The sequence below is a fragment of the Odocoileus virginianus genome, chromosome 9 (assembly GCF_023699985.2).
Source record: "Odocoileus virginianus isolate 20LAN1187 ecotype Illinois chromosome 9, Ovbor_1.2, whole genome shotgun sequence".
NCBI classification, from domain to species: domain Eukaryota; kingdom Metazoa; phylum Chordata; class Mammalia; order Artiodactyla; family Cervidae; genus Odocoileus; species Odocoileus virginianus.
The window spans coordinates 57,289,204-57,307,366 of NC_069682.1; the positions used below are offsets into that span (position 1 = coordinate 57,289,204).

The following is an 18,163-nucleotide window of genomic DNA, read 5'->3' on the forward strand; positions in this document are numbered from 1 at the left end:
CCTGGAGAATCCCAGGGACGGCAGAGCCTGGTGGGCTGCCGTTGCCCAGAGTCGGACACGACTGAAGTGACTTAGCAGCAGCAGCAGCAGGAGTCTAGAAACCTCTATTTGGAAAATAAAACTCTGTGTATTTCTCTCACACATTTTTCATGCTGTTTGGGATTTTATGTTTTTTCCTTTTTATTGGATTATAATTCATATAACATAAAATTCACCCTTTTAAAGTTTGCAGTTCAGTGACTTTTAGTATTTCACAGAGTTGTGCAACCTTCACCACTGTCCACCTCCAACATATTTTCATCACCCCATTAAAAAAATCCATTAGCAGCCACTTCCCACTCCCCCTTCCCTCCAGTCCCTGGCAACCACTAATATACTTTCTGTCTGTATAGATTTTTCTGTTCTGGACATTTCATATAAATGGGATCAAACAATATGTGGTGTTTTGTTATCTGACCTTTTTTATTTAAACAAGGCATAATGTTTTCAGAGTTCATCCATGTCATAGCATGTGTCAATATTTCATTCTTTTTTATGGTCAGATAATATTCCATTGTGTGGATAGACCTCATTTGGTTTACCTTTTCATCTGTTCATGGATTTGGGGATTGTTTCTACTTTCGGGCTATTATCAATAATGTTGCTGTGAACATTTTGTGTGCAAGTTCTTGGGTAAACATCGGTTCTCAGTTTTCTTGGGTGTATACCTAGGAGTAGAATTACTGGGTCAGTTCTCACTGTTCTGAGGTTGAGTTTGATCCAGTCCAGAGGCAGGGGAATGGTCTGAATGACCTCTAGTTTCCTTTGGTCAAACGAAAGCCGTGCTAGCCAGTTCCTCCCTCCCACTGTCCCCCTCACCCCCTGTCCCCCTGTCCCCGGCCAGTCAGAAGCATAGGAATCGTGTTTTGTGATGGAGTCTGGATGATAGAGGCCTGGGACAGAAGGCAGGAGGCCTGGACTCTGCTAGCAGTCCTGCGGGTGGCAAGTTGCTGTCTCCCCGGGGCCTCACCTGTTGATGGCCAGCGGCTCATTGAGAAAGAAGCAGCTGGGGCTTAGTCCCAGCACTGCCACTGATCTATCAGGTGGCCTGGAGCAAATTACTTTGGTGTTATTCGTCTGTTTCAGCACAGGTCATATGTGAAATGAAGATTTAGACTTCAGGATTTCTAAATTCTTCAATGAAGTTTGTAAAATCCTCAATGAAATTGACGATTCCAACTTGAGGTTGAAAATTTTGTGGCTTAGAATACTTGCATTCAAGGTGATTTTTGCTAATATGCCTATAAAATCAGATTGATTTTTTTTTTTCTCCCTGATCTTAGTCCCTGTGGTCTTTCCAGGCTGCTGTCTGTTGGTTGTATTGTCTATTCTCTCCACTTGCTCCACCTGGCACATGTGTTCTGCAGGAGCCACTGTGTCCTTAGAAGCCGAGGCGCCAACACCAGTCCTTGGTACAGATGTGTATCTCTGAGAAATCCCTTTAAAGGAGTGCCCTTAATCCCCCCAGGAAGTCCAAGGAAGGCAGAGGCGGCATTAAGTTGCCTCTTGGTTTCTCTTTTACAACTTGGACAAAAGTTTCCCTTTGATCTCAGTGAAAAAGACGCAGGTCACAGAATGTTGGAGAAGGTTGAGTTTTGATCTCTGGGCACTGGCAGGAAGGTGGGAAGGACCCAGGATGAACAGGGCCATCTGGCCATAGGTGAATGGTAGGAGCCACCTACCGCCCCAGACCTGCTTTGATCCTTGAACCATTTGCTGGCACTGATAGTTCCCAAGTGGGACATGGTTTCGGACACTGGGACTTCTTGGTTCTGTCCCATTCCTCTTCATTGCTTCCTTCTCTGCTCTGTACCATGACTTCTCACCTATCCCCAAGCATTAAAACTGACAGACCTCCCAGGGTTTGAAATCGAAAGGTTTTGTGTTCAGAGGGTATACTAAATGCTACTGGCAGTTCTTAAAAAACAAAATCAAATCACAGATTGGAGCTGAATTTGTAAGCCAGTTTAGAAGGGAGTCTGGGTGCCCTGGCCAGTCACATAGTATCATTGGGCCTCAGTTTCTAATGAAGCAGATCTCATGCTATGAAGTGACAGTTTATGGAGCACATCTTCACATGGCTTTGATTGGGGTTGGGGGGCAAGGAAGAGAGTTTGGCAGGCACAGGACTTTACATTTTTTTCCAGTTGCCAGTATTTAATAATTGAGAGATATTTCAGGATTTTCATTTTTTTCTTGAAAATTTGGGACCAAATTTCGCATAAAGAACATTCCCTGTGCAGGACCCAGTCTTCCATACCTTTTGGCTTATTCCTTTTGTCACCCAGTAGGTAATTTGCATGGCCCTTCTAGGGGGTTGAATTTGTTGCCCCTGAATGAGGTGGTCTCTCTATAAAAATCTTCCTATTTTGATATGGATTCAAAAGCAATATTTAAGGTTTGTGGTAATCCCCTAGGTTACCTAACTTTGAGGGGGAAATTTCTGTTCACAAGATACATGTCAGCTGATAAACCATATGTCCATCCATTATTCCATCTAATCTTTACAAAAGCCCACTTTACAAATGAAGAAACTAAGACTTGGTCTAAGGACATGGCTAGACTCTGACACTGATTGGTTTTATGACTTCGGGCCAACTGTTTGCTTCTTTATTTATTTATTTATTTTTTTCTGTTTGCTTCTTTAAACCTGTTACTTAAATTTATTTTTTTATTGTGGTAAAATAGACATAAAATGTATCATTTTAACTATTTTATGTGTACACTGGCATTGCATGTACAGTGGCATTAAATACATTCACATTATTGTGCAACCATCAGCACCATCCATCTTCAGAACTTTTTTGTCTGGATCAGTTTTCTTATTTTTAAAATGAAGATGAGACTCTCAAAGAATTGTGATGATTAAATGAAACGTGAGATGAACACTCTGTGACTTTCCTACTCCAGGGTTTGAAGTCTTTAGGAGATGAACTATCTAAGCCTATTGCTTGGGCTAACAGAGTATTTAACAAATACCCAAGTGGGGAGGGAAGTTCTGTGCATTTGTAATGTTTTATTTTTGCACTTTCTGGCCTCAGGGTCTGGGTCTGGATGTCTTCTGCTTGGTGAGGGTAGTTATTCATTTTGTCTGGACTTTCACACAGTTGGTTGTTCTCTATGCCCAAAGAACACTTTTGAGTCTTTTTTGCATGTCTCTGCCCAAGTTACTCAGTTTCTATGGGCTCTGAAATAAAGGCTACATTTTCAGTCTCCTGTGGCTAATTTTGGTTCTGGGTTTGTTTGTTTTTCTTCCTGAGGTCTTTAGCTCCATGGAGGCTGCTTGGTAAGTGGTCTTTGGCTGTCATTAGCTTTCATTGAAGTATGGTTGAATTCTTAGGGAGCTTTAACTGATTAGGTAATTGATTTCAGTTAACTGTTGGCAAACTGTGCCCCAAAGTCTTTTTCTTTGTTCTTCCCCACCCCCACAAATCTGGGGAGCAGTTACTGAATGATCTTGAAATGATGATTATATCTTTGAAAAGGAAGAAAGAATCTAGCTTACTCTTAAGGGAAGGTGCTGCTTTTGCAGCAGGAAAGGCATGGAATAGGAACCTGGAAGGCTGTTCAGATTGGCCACACTCTATACTCAGATGCTGTTTATGGGAAAGAAGACAGCAAGGCAGAGGGCTCCAGAAAACAAAAGGTTAACTTCTGGTCACAGAGAATATGAGTGAATGAAAAATTTTCAGTTCTCAGGGGAAACTTCCTATTTTCTTTGGAAGAAGTTAATTGTTCATACCTTTCAAACTGGGTGGTGCAGAGTTGGGTGGGGGGGTGAAGGGTACTTTTGGGTCCTAATAGTTCTTCATTTGGCTATTGTTTGGGAGAAGTTTTTCTATGTGCCCAACCCCCAAGAATAAAATAGATAGGGAGGGCAAGACCTTGATTCTTAGGTCTCTTGAGCTCTATAACTTTCCCAGTCACCCGTATCTTTGCCAGAGATGGAGTGTTAGATGCAACACAGGGGTTTCAGATTACCATCACCTTGTTCCTCGACATCCCACCTCTGCAGTGTTGTGACTTGGAAACCAAGTAAAGCGAATAACATTGAATGGACTGGTTCACCTCTCCTGGGACTCCCACTCTGTTCATGGGTCTGAACATGCAATAGATGTTTGCTAAATACGTAACTGACTTTTCAGACAGTCTCACGTGAGAGTTTCTGGTGATCAACTAAAAATTAAAGGAAGATATAAAGGGATTTCGCAAGAAGCAGGTACTTTGCTTCTTCCTGATTTCCTTACAGAAATGAAATAGGCATCAGACATCCTCTGTCAGCCTGTCAAGGGCTACAGAGGTAATTAAGTCAAATAATCACAAAAAGTTGAAATGGGATCCAGTCCAGAGTTCTTTAATCAAGGGCCTGTGAACTTCTAGGTCTTTGATCTCCTTGGATTCATATGTCATATTCTGCATTTTGGAGTGTTTTTCCTGGGAGCAGCTTCTGTAACTTTTTTAGGATTCTCAGGGGGATTTGCAGCACTTGCCCAAGATTAAAAATGACTGATCTAGTCTGGTTCAGATCACACACCTGGCCCCAGAATCTCTGAGGCATCATTCTTACCTTATAGCTCCCATTTTCTGCCCGTCTTCAGGGGAACTTGCCCAAATGCTTTCAGAGGAAACCTTCCCCTTCCTAAAATGTCAGTGTATTTATTTTGAATATAGGTTATCCATATACATGGGAAAAAGCATAAACGTTACAAATGAAAAGAAAGTCACTCAGCTATTCCCTATCCATTCATCAGGTGTGCTCTGATTTTTTTTTTTAATATTTCTCCAGAACATTTTGATGTACATAAAACATCTACTTAAAAAAAAAAAACTACTTAAAATAATATGCTTTTAAAAAAGTAGATGTTTTACCTACATAAAAATGTCTTTTTGCTAGCTTTTCTGTCTAGGTCTATGATACATTTTATTAATTTTTGTACATGATGTCAGGTTCCTTTTGGACATGGCTCCCAAATTGTGCAAGCACCATTTGTTGAAAAGACTGCCCTTTCCCTATTAAATTGCCTTGGCAACTTTGTTAAAAGTCAGTTTACTGTAAATGCAAAGATTTATCTCCAGACTTTTAATTTGGTCCATTGGCCTCTTATGCTTATCCTTATCACACTGTCTTAATTACTGTAGCTTTATAATTGCTTAGAAATTGGTAGTATAAATCTTTAGTTTTGTTCTTTTTTAAAGCTATTTTGGATATTTTGGGTCCTTTGTGTTTCCAGGTAAATTTAAGGATCACCTGGTCAGTTTCAATAAAAAAGCCTGCTGGGATTTTGATAGGGATTGCACTGAATCTGTAGGTTAGTTTGGGGAGAATTACCATCCTAATGGCAATTAAGATGTACTGAGTCTTCCGTTTCAGTATGGAATGTCTCTCCAATTATTCAGATATTTTTCATTTTTCTTAGCAATGTTTTATAATTGTCGGGATATAAGTCCGTTTTAAAAGTTTATTCCTAAATACTTTGTTCTTTTTGAAGCTACTGTAGATGAAACTGTTTTCTTTTTTTTTGAAACTGTTTTCTTAATTTTATTTCTGGGTTGTTTGTTACTAGTATGTAAAAATACAAGTAATTTTTATATATTGATATTGTAGTCTGTGACCTCATCCAACCTTTTTATTAGTTGTAGTAGTTTTGTGGATTCCTTAGGATTTTCTTGATACAGGATATGTGATCTACAAATAAAAGGACTTTTTTCTTTTTAATCTGGATGACTTTATTTTTAGCTTAGAGTGTATTATTTGCATTTATAGAGCAATGCTGACTAGAAATGACAAAAGTGGACATCCTTGCCTTGTTCCTCATCTTAGGAGGAAGCATTCAGTCTTTCATCATCAAGTATGATGTTGGCTGTGGGTTTTTCAAAGCTACCATTTATCTGATTGAGGAAGTTCTTTTTTATTCCTAGTTTGTTTAGAGTTTTTATCATGAATATGTGTTGGACTTCATCAAGTGCATTTTCTGCATTAATTGTGATGATTGTATAGTTTTTGTTTTTTATTTATATGATGTATTACATTATTTGATTTTCAGATATGAAGCCAACATTGCATTCCTGGGCTAGAACCCGCTTGGCCATGGTGTGTAAACCTTTTTCTGTATTGCTTGATTCAGTTCCTAATGTTTTGTTAAGGATTTTTCCATTTGTGTTCCTGAGGAATATCTGTCTGTAGTTTCCTTTTCTTGTGATATCTTCCACTTTGGTACATTCTTTTTAAAAATTTATTTAGACAAATGAGATTATAGTATACATTGATGTGCATCTTTATTTTCTACTTAATAATTTATGTTGGCAGTCTTTCAGTAATAATCCTACCTCCCACTTAAGTGTATATTGTGCCAAATGTATCTATATCTAGTGTATTCAGATTTTTTTTTAAACTTTTTGACCCTGATAGGTAAAAAGGATGTCATTATTTTCATTCGCAGTTTTTAGATTCTGAATGATGTTGAGCATCTTCTTGTGTCTGACCGTTTGAACCTTTTTCTCTTTAACTGCCCATTCTTATTCTTTTGGGTTATGTGTCCTTTATTGATTTGTAAGAGTTCTTGGGGTATTGAAGAAATTAGTCCTTTGTCAGGTGTGTGCAAAATATTTTTATTCAAATTGTCCTTTGTTTTTTTACAATGATTTTGTTTTTTCATTTTCTTTCTTTCTGTGTATTCTCTTTCTCAGTAGCTTCTGGATTTTGTTTTCGTCCTTAGAAAACTTTTAATATCAAGATTGTGTTAAAGTATATCTATATTTCCCTCTAATATTTCTCCTGTTTCAATTTGTGCATTTCTTTCCTGTCTTCTTCAGTGCCAAACAGGTTGGATAGCTCTGTATTAAAAATTGAGTAAAATTAGTCTGCCTTCATTATTTTTCTTTTCAAAATAATCCTGAAGTAACAGATCAGTGTGAAAGTGACTTCAGTGATTTGGTTTTTAGTAGAAAAGCATTGAATTGGGGGAGGGACAGGGAAGGCATAGTATTGGAGAAGAAAAGAAATTAGAGGAGGGTAAAAGGGAGACAAAAAGCAATTAATCCATGGCATCAAGTTCTTCTTTGGACACTTCTAATCATGACCTAAAATTCTCTCTGAGCATGGCTCCCACAGTGGGGACAAACTTCTGATCACCCAGCTCTGCCAGGTTTGGTAGAGCTGGACCTTCTTTACTCTGTAGATAACTTGCTGTGTGACCACATCACTTCTCCTCTCTGGCCTCCTGGATTGTGTGACCCCCCCAGGGACTTCCCCTGGGGCTCAGATGGTAAAGAGTCTGCCCACAATGCGGGAGACCCAGGTTTGATCCCTGGGTTGGGAAGATCCCTTGGAGAAGGAAATGACAACCCACTCCAGTATTCTTGCCTAGAGAATTCCATGGACAGAGGAGCCTGGCGGGCTATAGTCCATAAAGTCACAAACAGTTGGGCACAACTACACTGTCACTTTCAGGTTCTTCAAAAGATGTCTTTAAGGAATCCAGCTCCAGGTGGAACTTTGCCTTGTTTTGTTCTTCCTTTAGGCTGCTTGGGTTGATGGAATGTCCCATAGTTTCAAAGGAATCATGAATTTCTTAAGTTTTCTGGGAGGTCACAAGACTTCTGATTCAGTTTCCTCACTAGGGTAGGGATATCACCTTTCTCCTCCTTCCTTGTCACCTGCTTCTCTCTGTTTAGCTCTGGTTATGGCCTTTTCCTTAGCTAGGTAACTCTCTTGTTGGAAGTTTCCTTAGAATGAGCATACGTCTTCCTCCTTGCAGTGTGCTCATTGGTCCTGCCTTCCAGTGCAAGCCAGCGCAAAGCCTCTGCCTTATCCAGCACACTTAATGTGTACTGTACTTAGTCCTTACTACCATCATCACTGTAGCACCCTGCCATGAGCTTGGTATTAGTTTCCTAGTTTCTTATTACAAATCAGAAATCTGAGACTCAGAGTTTAAAAAACTTGCCCAAAGTCATACAGCTAGGGCGTGATGGGTCAGGACTTGAATTCATATCTGTATGACCCCCAGAACCTGTGCTTTTTCCACTACACCCATGGTTCTCAATGTGTGATCCCAAGACAAGACCAGCAGTTCCAGCATCTCCTGGGAACTTATTAGAAGAGCAGATTCTCAGGCCCTGCTCCAGAACTACCAAAGAAGACATTCTGGGAGGTTAGACCCAGGAATCAGCTTTAATAATCCCTCCTGGTGATTTCCTTGCCTGCTCAAGTTTCAGAACCACTGCCTACCGTTTCTGCTCCCCCACCTGGCTGCTGCTTACTGTTCACATCTGACCAAGAATTTATAGGTGACTTCACTTATCCTTGTTGCCGAATCTAGGGCTGGACATTACAGTGTCTCTGGAGCAGAAATGTGCTGCACACACATACACCCTCCTGCCAAACACATACACGTACTCGGTTACCAGAGTAATCTTTACAACTGCAGATATTCCTTTTCTCCTTAAAGTTCTTCAGAGTCTCCCCAGTGCACGAAGGACAAAGCCCAAACTTCTCAGTGTGGCTTTTGTGTGATGTATCCCTTACGTACCTTCCAGCTTCCTGTCTGCACAGACCTATTCATGCTTGCTACTCACAGGATGATCCGTGAACTAGAAGTGTTATCATCACCTGTGAGCTTATAAGAAGTACAGAATCTCCAGCCCTACCTTTAGGCCTGCTGAATCAGACTTTGCAGTTTAACAAGCCGTCTAGGTGATCTATATGCACATTAAAGTTCCAGTAGCACCAACCTACACCTCACCTGCCAAAAACTCCTTATGGTTGCCCCCAGGCCTTTGTGTCTGTGTTTCACTCTTTATGGAGCACTTCCCCCTTCCCTCTCCTTGCCCTTGGAGTAGACTTCTTAGATTGACACCCCACCCCTCCAGGACTGGGTGGGCTTGTAGCTGCTCTTGTGTACTCCTTAGCCTTTTAGCTGCTAGGATAAGAGACTAGACCCTCCATAGCAACTGGGACCTAGCATTGCAATTGGCTGATGACTTATCTGTCCCCCAGCTGGCTCGTGGGGGTGCATTCTGTGAGGCTGGCATAGTGCCTGACATATAGTAGGTGCTCAGTGTAGTAAACTGATTTCTGTTCCGGTTAGAGCATGGACCTTGGAGAGAGACTGCTTTCATCTCTGACATGAGAACAATGAGTCTCTGCCTCATATGGTTGTTGTGAAGATTAATTGCATTGTTGCATGAAAAGAACCTAAAACTGCCTGGCGCATGGTCAGTGTCCAGCAAATGTTAGCTGACATTTTTATCACTATCATCATTACATGTGCATCATCTTATAATGCAGCTCACCTTCCTGAAAAGAGCATACTGTTTCTCTACATTCTGATCTTGAGCAAGTTATGTAATCTCTGGGTCTCAGGTTAACCCGAAGTCATCTGAGAAATGGTGATAGAAATCCCCAGGTAGTTGTAGTTGTGAGAATGGTGTGAATCAGTGTTTGTAAACTGCTTAGCACAAAGCGGGGATTTGACACCTGGAAGAGGCTGGACCACAGTGCCTTGTACTTACTTCTAGGCGCTCAGTGACTCTGTGACTTCTTTTTACTTTTTAATGTTGTTTTCTGCCAAGGTGAGTATTTTCCATCTTTTTGTTTGTTTGGTTTTTTTGTGTGTGCTTGCTCCGTTGGTTTGAGATTTTGGAATAAAAGTATATTGAAGTCTTTTAGGATTTGCTTTTCATTCTGCAACCTGAGGTCTCATGGAGCCCTTCAGTTCCCATGGGCGGTGTCTCTCTGCTAAGATTAGAGGACTCTGTTACAGAAGAACTGGAGTAACTTCTTAGATTTAATTGGCTTGATAGCCATAAGAGATTGTAATCATCTGCCCTGGCCTCAATTGACAGTTATCAGATAAGGCAAGTCTAGTGTTGCACTTCCTAGGAAGGGAAATTTAGAACACACACACACATATATATATTTCTTTGAATTTTATTGAAGTATAGTTGTTTTACAGTGTTGTATTAATTTCTGCTATACAGCAATGTGATTCAGGTATACATATATATTCTTTTTCATCATAGTTTATCACAGATTATTGAATATAGTTTCCTGTGTGGTACAGTGGGAAGCTCCCAACCCTTTCTTCCCTCTTCCTCATTGGCAACTGCAAGTCTGCTCTCTGTATCTGCGAGTCTGTTTCTGTTTTGTAGACATGTTCATTTGTGTCATATTTTAGATTCCACTTGTAAGTGATATCATATTATATTTGTCTTTCTCTTTCTGACTTACTTCGCTTAGTGTGATAAACTCTTGGCCCATCCATGTTGCTGCAAATGGCATTATTTCATTCTTTTTATGGCTGAGTAATATTCCATTGTGTGTGTGTGTGTGTGTGTGTGTGTGTGTGTATACATGTGTACATGTACCACATCTTCTTTATCCATTCATCTGTCAATAGACACTTAAGTTGTTTCCATGTCTTGACCATTGTAAATGGTGCTGCTATCAATATAGGGGTGAATGGATCTTTTTGAATTATAGTTTTTTTCTGGATATATATCTGGGAGTGGGATTGCTGGATTATAAGGAAACTATCTTTAGTTTTTTGAGGAACCTTCATGCTGTTTCCCATAGTGAGTGCACCAGTTTTTATTCCCACCACCACCAGCACTGTAGGAGGTAGAACACATATATTTTTGATTAGCAAGAAATAATGATGTTAACTGTGGGCTTTTCATATGTGGCCTTTATTGTATTGAGGGAAATTCCTTTTATGGACTTCCTTGGTGGTTCAGACAGTAAAGAATCCACTTGCAATGTGGGAGACCTGGGTTTGATCCCTAGGTTGGGAAGAGCCCCTGGAGAAGGACATGGCAACCCACTCCAGTATTCTTGCCTGGAGAATTCCATGAATAGAGGAGCCTGGTGGGCTGTGGTCCATGTGGTTGCAAAGAGTTGGTTATACCTTTTTTTTTTTAACTTTGAGAACTTAAATCATGAATGGATGTTGAAATTTGTTAAATACTTTTTCTGAGTCTGTTGAAAAGTTTGTGTTTTTTTTCTCTTGTTTTGTTAATGTAGTTTATCACATTGATTGACTTACATTTGTTGAACCATCCTTATATAATGGGAGTAAATCCCACTTGATCTTGGTGTACACTACTCTTAGTGAGGTGTTAGATCCAATTTGCTGGTACATGGTTGAGGATTTTTACATCTGTGTTCATCCAGTATACTAACCTATAGCCTATAGTTAGTTTTCTTGTGGTGTCTTTGTCTGCTTTTGGTATGAGGGTGCTTCTCACCTTATGAGTTTGGAAGTGTTCCCTCTTGTATTTTTGGAAGAGTTTAAGGATTAGTATTAACTCTTCTTTCAATGGTTGTTAGAATTTACCTTCAAAGCCATCTAGTCCTGTACTTTTCTTTGCTGGGAGATTTTTGATTACTGATTCAGTCTCCGTTTTATTCAATTTGTTGACCTATAAACGTTCATTATAGAACTTTATCCTTGTTATTTCTTAAGCTTCTGTTGTAATGTCTCCTTTTCCATTTCTGATTTTCAGTTTTTTTCTCCTTAGTGTTGCTAAGGGTTTATCAATATTATCTTTTCAAAAAACCAACATAGTTCTGTTATTTTTTTCCTGTTTTTAAAAATTTTCTTTTTAATTTATTTCTACTCTAATCTTACTCCCTTACTTCTTCTAACTTGGGCTTGGTTTGTTCTTTTCCTGGTTCCTTGAGGTGTAAAGCTGGTTTGTTTTTTAATCCATTCAGCCACTCTGTGCCTTTTGATTCAGAATTTAATCCTTTACTCTTCAGGTTAGTCTAATGTGCATCATGATTGAGAACCACTATCTTAGATGTACAGATAGGGTATAGACATAATAGATGTCTTGGAGAGTCTCAAAGTAGGTCCTTGGATGGGTGGGAGGTACCACAACTCCTTAAATTTGAGGATTTTAAAAAAAATCAGTTATCAAGGGGATATAGCTAAGACTAAGAACCATAGTATTCAACCTCTATGTGAATGAGTGATTTTATGTTTTTATAGATCAGAGGTTGCTTGATGCTTATTATTAGCTTGTTTGATAAGGGTTTACTGAGTATTCACATCAAAGAAAGCCAGACAAGTGATTCATGTAGGTGGAGAGATAGCAGATACTTAAACCATAATGCAGCATGAAAAGTGCTAATAGTAGTGTGTTAAACAAGTACAGATTTAAATATTTGTCAAGTAACTTAAGTAGCCATCTTTGAACATATATAGATGTGAAAGTTGTATTGGGTGGTTTCCAGTTTCTTGCCTTTAGTATTGTCATAGAGGTATTCACAAAGAGCCTTAAAAAATAAGGAAAGAAGAGAATAATTCCTCCTGTGGAAATCTGAGTAGTTCTTGAAGGAAGAAACATTACCTACACAGGACCTCTGAGTGTAAGTAGGACTTGAATAAGGTGAGAGCAAGTGTCAGAAACAACCTGAGCAAAGCCCTTGAAGGCAGCCTCACTTGGGCAAGCCTGCTCACCAAAGACAGGGACGACCACAGGGTCTTCCTGAAGGCTGAGAAAGAAAAAGTGGGAGTTGCTGATGGAAAAACATCTTGGAGCCAGCAGGTGGAGTTCCTCCCATACCAAGCTAGAATTGGCTCTAACCTAGGTGTTTGGAACAGTGATGTTTTCTTTTGCCTAATTTATTTCATTATTTTTCTTAATTGGTATAAATTTGTATAATGCCCTAAGAAAAACTGGAAAATACAGATATGTTGTGCTTAGGCACTCAGTTATGTCCAACTCTTTGCTACCCCGTGGACTGTAGCCCTCCAGGCTCCTCTGTCCATGGGGATTCTCCTGTCAAGAATACTAGAATGGGTTGCCGTGCCCTCCTCCAGGGTATCTTCCCAACCCAGGGATCAAACCCAGGTCTTCTGCTTTGCAGGCGGACTCTTTACCATGTGAGCCACCAGGGAAGCCCAGTTACAGATATACAAAAAAGGAAAACCTTGCCTCATTTTCTCAAACATAACTTTAAAAAGAGGAGCAGATCTTGCTGAGCAGGGTTCTATTCCCTAATTTTTCTACTTAAATCTAAAGCTCAAATATTCCTACTGAAAAAATACATCATCCTATTTAATGACTACATAAAAGGATAGGTGGAGACCCCATAATTTGACCCATTCCACTAATATTGGATATTTTACTGTTGTAAGTTATGAACTATTTCACTATTTTAAATAATCCTGTGGTGAACATTCTTTTATGTACATTTTGGCATTTTGTCATATTTTTCTGAACATGTCTAGAAGTATTGGGCAGTCCAAGAAGTTTGTTTGAGTTTCCTGTACCAGCAGGGTCAAAGAGTGTGCAATTCTGGGGGGCTTTTGTTACAGAGTATCAGATTGCTTCCCCAAAAGTGTTTCAGTTTATAACCCCTCCAGCCATATGAGAATATCAAAGCAGTGGCATTTTAATAGCTAAAATTAATAATATCGTCTTGGTATGGTCATTAATTCTAAACCAAATTTCTGAATTGCTCTTGGTTGCAAAAATATTAAGAATCTGGCATATTATGGAAATCATCCTTTGCCATGTTTCATCTGTTGATCCTTCTAAGATAAATTGTTTTGTGGTTTGTTGCTGGTATCTGGATTACCTGTTTTCTGCATCATTTAAAAAAATTTAGAGTTAGCTTATTATTCTTAAGTGACTTTTGGATGACAGTTTATATGCCAGTAGTAGTACAGGATTTGTCTTTCTTGCATTTTATTAACTGGAATTCGGGTTCAGAGAGGAATTAGAGGGAAAGAAAGGACAGAATTTATTTCTCTCACACAAAAGCACTCACAATCTAAGGACTGCCCTGTGAGGCCTAGCAGAGAGAGCCAGAATCTCCTGATGACTGTTCAGGCGGAGGAAGTCCTCCACTTGATGGAGAGGAGGTTGGATGCTGGTAAGTAGCCCATAGTCAGTAGGCTTTCTGTCACAGAAAGAAAGAATAAAAGTCTGTTGCTGTTGTATCAAGGCAGGCCCATACTTCTGAATGCTTCCCTTTGTACATGCATAGAATATCTCCAGAGGGATTTTCAAGGAACTGGTGCTGGCAGTTGTCTATGGGGAGCTGAAGAAGGAGGAAGATTTGTTTTTCATGGTTGTACCCTTTTTTACTCTTTGAATTATTTACTCTGTATGTTTTACTTTTTCAAAATGTTTTAAAATCTAGTTATTTAAAAAAACACTCTACCCATGGTTATGCAATATGTTAACGGTAGAGGAGGCTGGGTGAGGAGGCCATTTAGACAGCTAGTCAGTGGGGGCTTCTCTGAGGATTTGAGGGAGGCCGGAATGAAATAAGGGATCGGACATGAGCCAGGCAGGCATCTGTGGGAAGGACATGCTGGAGGAGGGAACAGTGAAGGTGATGACCTGGAGGGTGCAGGAGGGCTCGCTGTCAGGAAACAGTAAGAAGGCCAATGTAACTGGAGTTGAGGTGGAATATGGGAGGTGGTGGGGTCAGGACAATTTTGGAGATGGCCTGTAGAAAAGTACATTGGTAAATACGAGCTTCCTGACAACAGGAGCCCATTGCCGTGTAGAGAAGCAGAATTAACAGGACGTTGTGAGCTTTGTTTCCCACTGGCCTGTGGGACAGTGATACACGTGAAACAGTAAAAGGAACATTGCTACAGAAGTGGGGAGCCCTGGCTCCTGTATTAGTTTGCCCTGATGTTAATTACCTGGCTCAGTTTGTGGCTCATTTCTGGAAATGCAGAATCAGTGCCTTGTATCATTTTGAGGGGCATTTGGATGGCAGCTCTTGGAGGAGGTGCTTAGGCTTCTCAGAGTGGAGGTAAGATGGGTCACTTATAGCAGACATGACGGTGCTGCAAAGGGTTGTTCACTTCTTTCCCCTGGTCTGACTGCTGCCTCTCTTCTTCCAAGCAGGATTGGTTGCCGTGGTCCCTACTGCTTCTGTCGCTCACGTGTGACACAGGGGCCTTCTATGTTCCTGGGGTCGCACCAATCAACTTCCACCAGAACGACCCTGTTGAGATCAAGGTAAGTGCGTTCCAGGCCTGTAGGAGCCTCTGTGCTGGGCCAGAGGACCTGGCTTCAGGAGCACAGTGAGTGGTCCTGTTCCTCCTGTGGTTGCAGAGATCACAGACCAGTCAGCCTGAGAGCAAGAGGGTTCCCGGCTCAGAGCTGGAAGTAGTCCGCCCCACCCCCACCCCCCAGGGCCCCGCAGTTCCAGGATCTCCTGCTCTCCATCTCCCTCTGGGTCTCTCTGCATGTCTGCCTGTATGAGTGCGTTCTCTTTCTGTGTTCCTCTTTCTCTTTCTCTTTGTTTCTGACTCTGGCTCTATTTCTGGTTCTTTCTGTGTCTTTGTTTCTCTATTTTCACTTTCACAGGTGTCTCCATGTCTTTCTCCTACACTCACTTCTGGGTCTGTCTCTATCTCTTTCTGTGTCTCTGTCTCTTTACCTGCCTCCTCCTTGGTGATGTTTCTGCCTCCCTTTTTGGACTGTTCCATCCTCCTCTTGGGCTTCCCAGGTGGTACAGTGGTAAAGAATCTGCCTGCCAGGCAGGAGACCCAAGTTCGATCCTTGGGTCAGGAAGATTCCCCTGGAGAAGGAAATGGTAACCCACTCCAGCATTCTTGCCTGGAAAATCCCATGGACAGAGGAGCCTGGCAGGCTACAGTCCATGCGGTCGCAAGGAGTTGGACGCGACTGAGCACACATGCATGCACATCCTCCTCCCTGTCACCAGCTTTCTCTGCATAATTCATATCATCTGTGTGTATGAAACCTATTATGGATTCTGTTTTTTCAGTTTTAGCTTCTGCCAAGATTGGGTGGTTTAGTATTTCTTAACCATGCACTGTATATCTGACTGGTGGTATATGAGATGATTTTAAGTTGCTCACAAATATATTTTAACAACTGTTTTCTTTTAATTATACTAGAAAATATAGCCATTACTTCAGCTCACGATTTCATGACTATCATTGTTGGTTTTCCATTTTTAATAGGGATAAAATGTTTGTTTCTTAAATGAGTGTATTTATCTAAAAATGAATCATACCCAAGCAAATAGTAGAATAAATGTTAGGTAGATAGGGCAAGTCAGTACAAGAGCGATTAGGGTTTGGAAAGCATTGTCATAAACCAGAGTCCAGGCCACCTCACTTCTTCAGCCTAGGTGCCCACTTCTGTGTTAGTCACTTATGACAGGGATTATGGGAGAGTCATTTTAAAATATGGTTGATTAGGGGCAGTGGACAGGCTGACACCTTGGTTAATGTTTCTTACAACGTCAGACTCAGAGTGGCATTCTCAAAGCCCCAAATAGGGCAGGGAGTTGATGGTCAGCCTTTTTGTATTTAGTTTTCCCCAGAATCAAACTCTAAGGTGGAGATTTGCTTCATGAGATTTGTTGACCCCGACACTCAGGGTTGGCACTTGGGAGGGAATGAGGGAAGCAGGACTGAGCAGAGGGAGACCTTGAACTGTGATACAGCAGAGTCCCTCGGAAAACTGGCACTGCAGTGGCTGGCCCTGCAAAGTTGTCTCACATTGAGGCGAGAGGACCACCAGGGGAGGACCGCGACCTTGTACCAGAGCTCCCGGCTAAAGGGGCTCCCTTCTGCTGCTGCTAAATCGCTTCAGTCGTGTCCGACTCTGTGTGACCCCATAGATGGAAGACCACCAGGCTCCCCTGTCCCTGGGATTCTCTAGGCAAGAACACTGGAGTGGGTTGCCATTTCCTTCTCCAATTCATGAAAGTGAAAAGTGAAAGTGAAGTTGCTCAGTTGTGTCCAACTCTTCGCTCCCCTCTGCCATCACCCAAATACAACTGCTCCTAATGCTTCGGGATATTTTCCTTAGTCTTTTTCTCTGTGCAGTGTTTACTGTGTAGTGTATTTGGCATTCTCACACTTCCATAAACCCCCAGCTTCTTGACTATATATCAGTCCCCCATAGGCAAAATCGTTGAAATTTTTAGTAATCCTTCAAATCCTTAGCAATTCTGTAAAAAGGGTTAGCAAAACTTACAAAGTTATGAAAATAAATTCTGCTCCTAAAATGTACGTTTCTTACTTCGTTATTGTGTTCTTGGGAAACCACATCTCTACTGATCTGTGCAAAAGCAAAGCAGTGAGATTGTATGAAAATATAGTTTTTATCCTGTCTAAGCATCACAGTGTTCAAAAGGGGGAGCAGAAGACCAGAGGATCCTGAAGGGCTGTGACGTGCTGTCATGTACTACATATGCCTTTGTTTGCCACCACATTTTGGGTATTTGTGAAATTATAAATTGCTACATGTCATGCTTACTTGGGGCATTAGATTCAAGCAACTCTGCATTATCTAGGGGGAGTTAACTGGTTTAGAGGTTAAAAATACGATACGTTTGTGGAAAATCAAAAACTACCATGAATCAAGTTCTAGAAGGGCTGGAATTTTCTCTTTTTTGGTTGCTGCTGTGTCACCAGCTCCTAGGGTGGATAAATACATATGATGAATTACTGTTAGAAAGTGCATTTAGAACTATATAGTGTAACAAGCAAAGGCACCATCCCATGTGTTGCATTGCTGTGAGCATCCCTCTTCCTTGGAAGTCAGTTTGTAATTTTGGGGAGCAATAATCAAAGTAATACTTACTAAGGATTATTTACATGCCAGGCATTATGCATGGCTTAACTCAAGATGCCCCCGTCAAGAGCCCTCTGAGGCAGATACTGCATATTTTTAGAGATTTACTGAACATTTTACAGTTATGAAAACTGAGGCTCAAGGAAGTGAACCATCTTGCCCAAGGACACATTGTGATAGACATAGGGTTAGTTTCAGAGCCCAGCTCTTCACCACTGCAGGACCCTTCCTCCCAGTGCCTCAGCCAGAAGCCCCTTCCAGAGCAAAGCTTGTGGTGTGGGAAAGGCTGGGTGGTTCTGGCTTCAGTCCTGCCAAGCTGGGTATGTGAGAACATACCTGTTGGGTGGGAAGAGAGAGGGCGGGAGGGGACATAAAGGTGAGACTCAGTCTCTTTGTAATGTGGATTCTTTTTTGATTGTCCAGGAGGAGAGAATATTACGAGACAGAAAATAATAGACAGTTATAACAGATAATAACTTTTTGATTATTTTGCCTCAAGCAGTTTATGAAATGCTTCATAGAGGCCCCCAATTCT

General features: G+C 40.9%; 1 protein-coding gene across 2 annotated transcripts in view; it reads left to right on the plus strand.

Moving 5' to 3' along the window:
• TM9SF4 (transmembrane 9 superfamily member 4) overlaps positions 1-18,163 on the plus strand; it is a 49,204-nt gene that overhangs the window by 3,345 nt on the left and 27,696 nt on the right. Inside the window, exons 1-2 of one of the 2 annotated variants that reach the window (XM_020916168.2) lie at positions 6,084-6,130; positions 14,917-15,030. In XM_020916168.2, the coding sequence (XP_020771827.1) occupies positions 6,086-6,130; positions 14,917-15,030 (159 nt within the window). In that variant the 5' untranslated portion in view covers positions 6,084-6,085. Of the gene's footprint in view, positions 1-6,083; positions 6,131-14,916; positions 15,031-18,163 lie in introns of those variants that run through there. The other variant, XM_020916169.2, reaches the window with a different exon arrangement.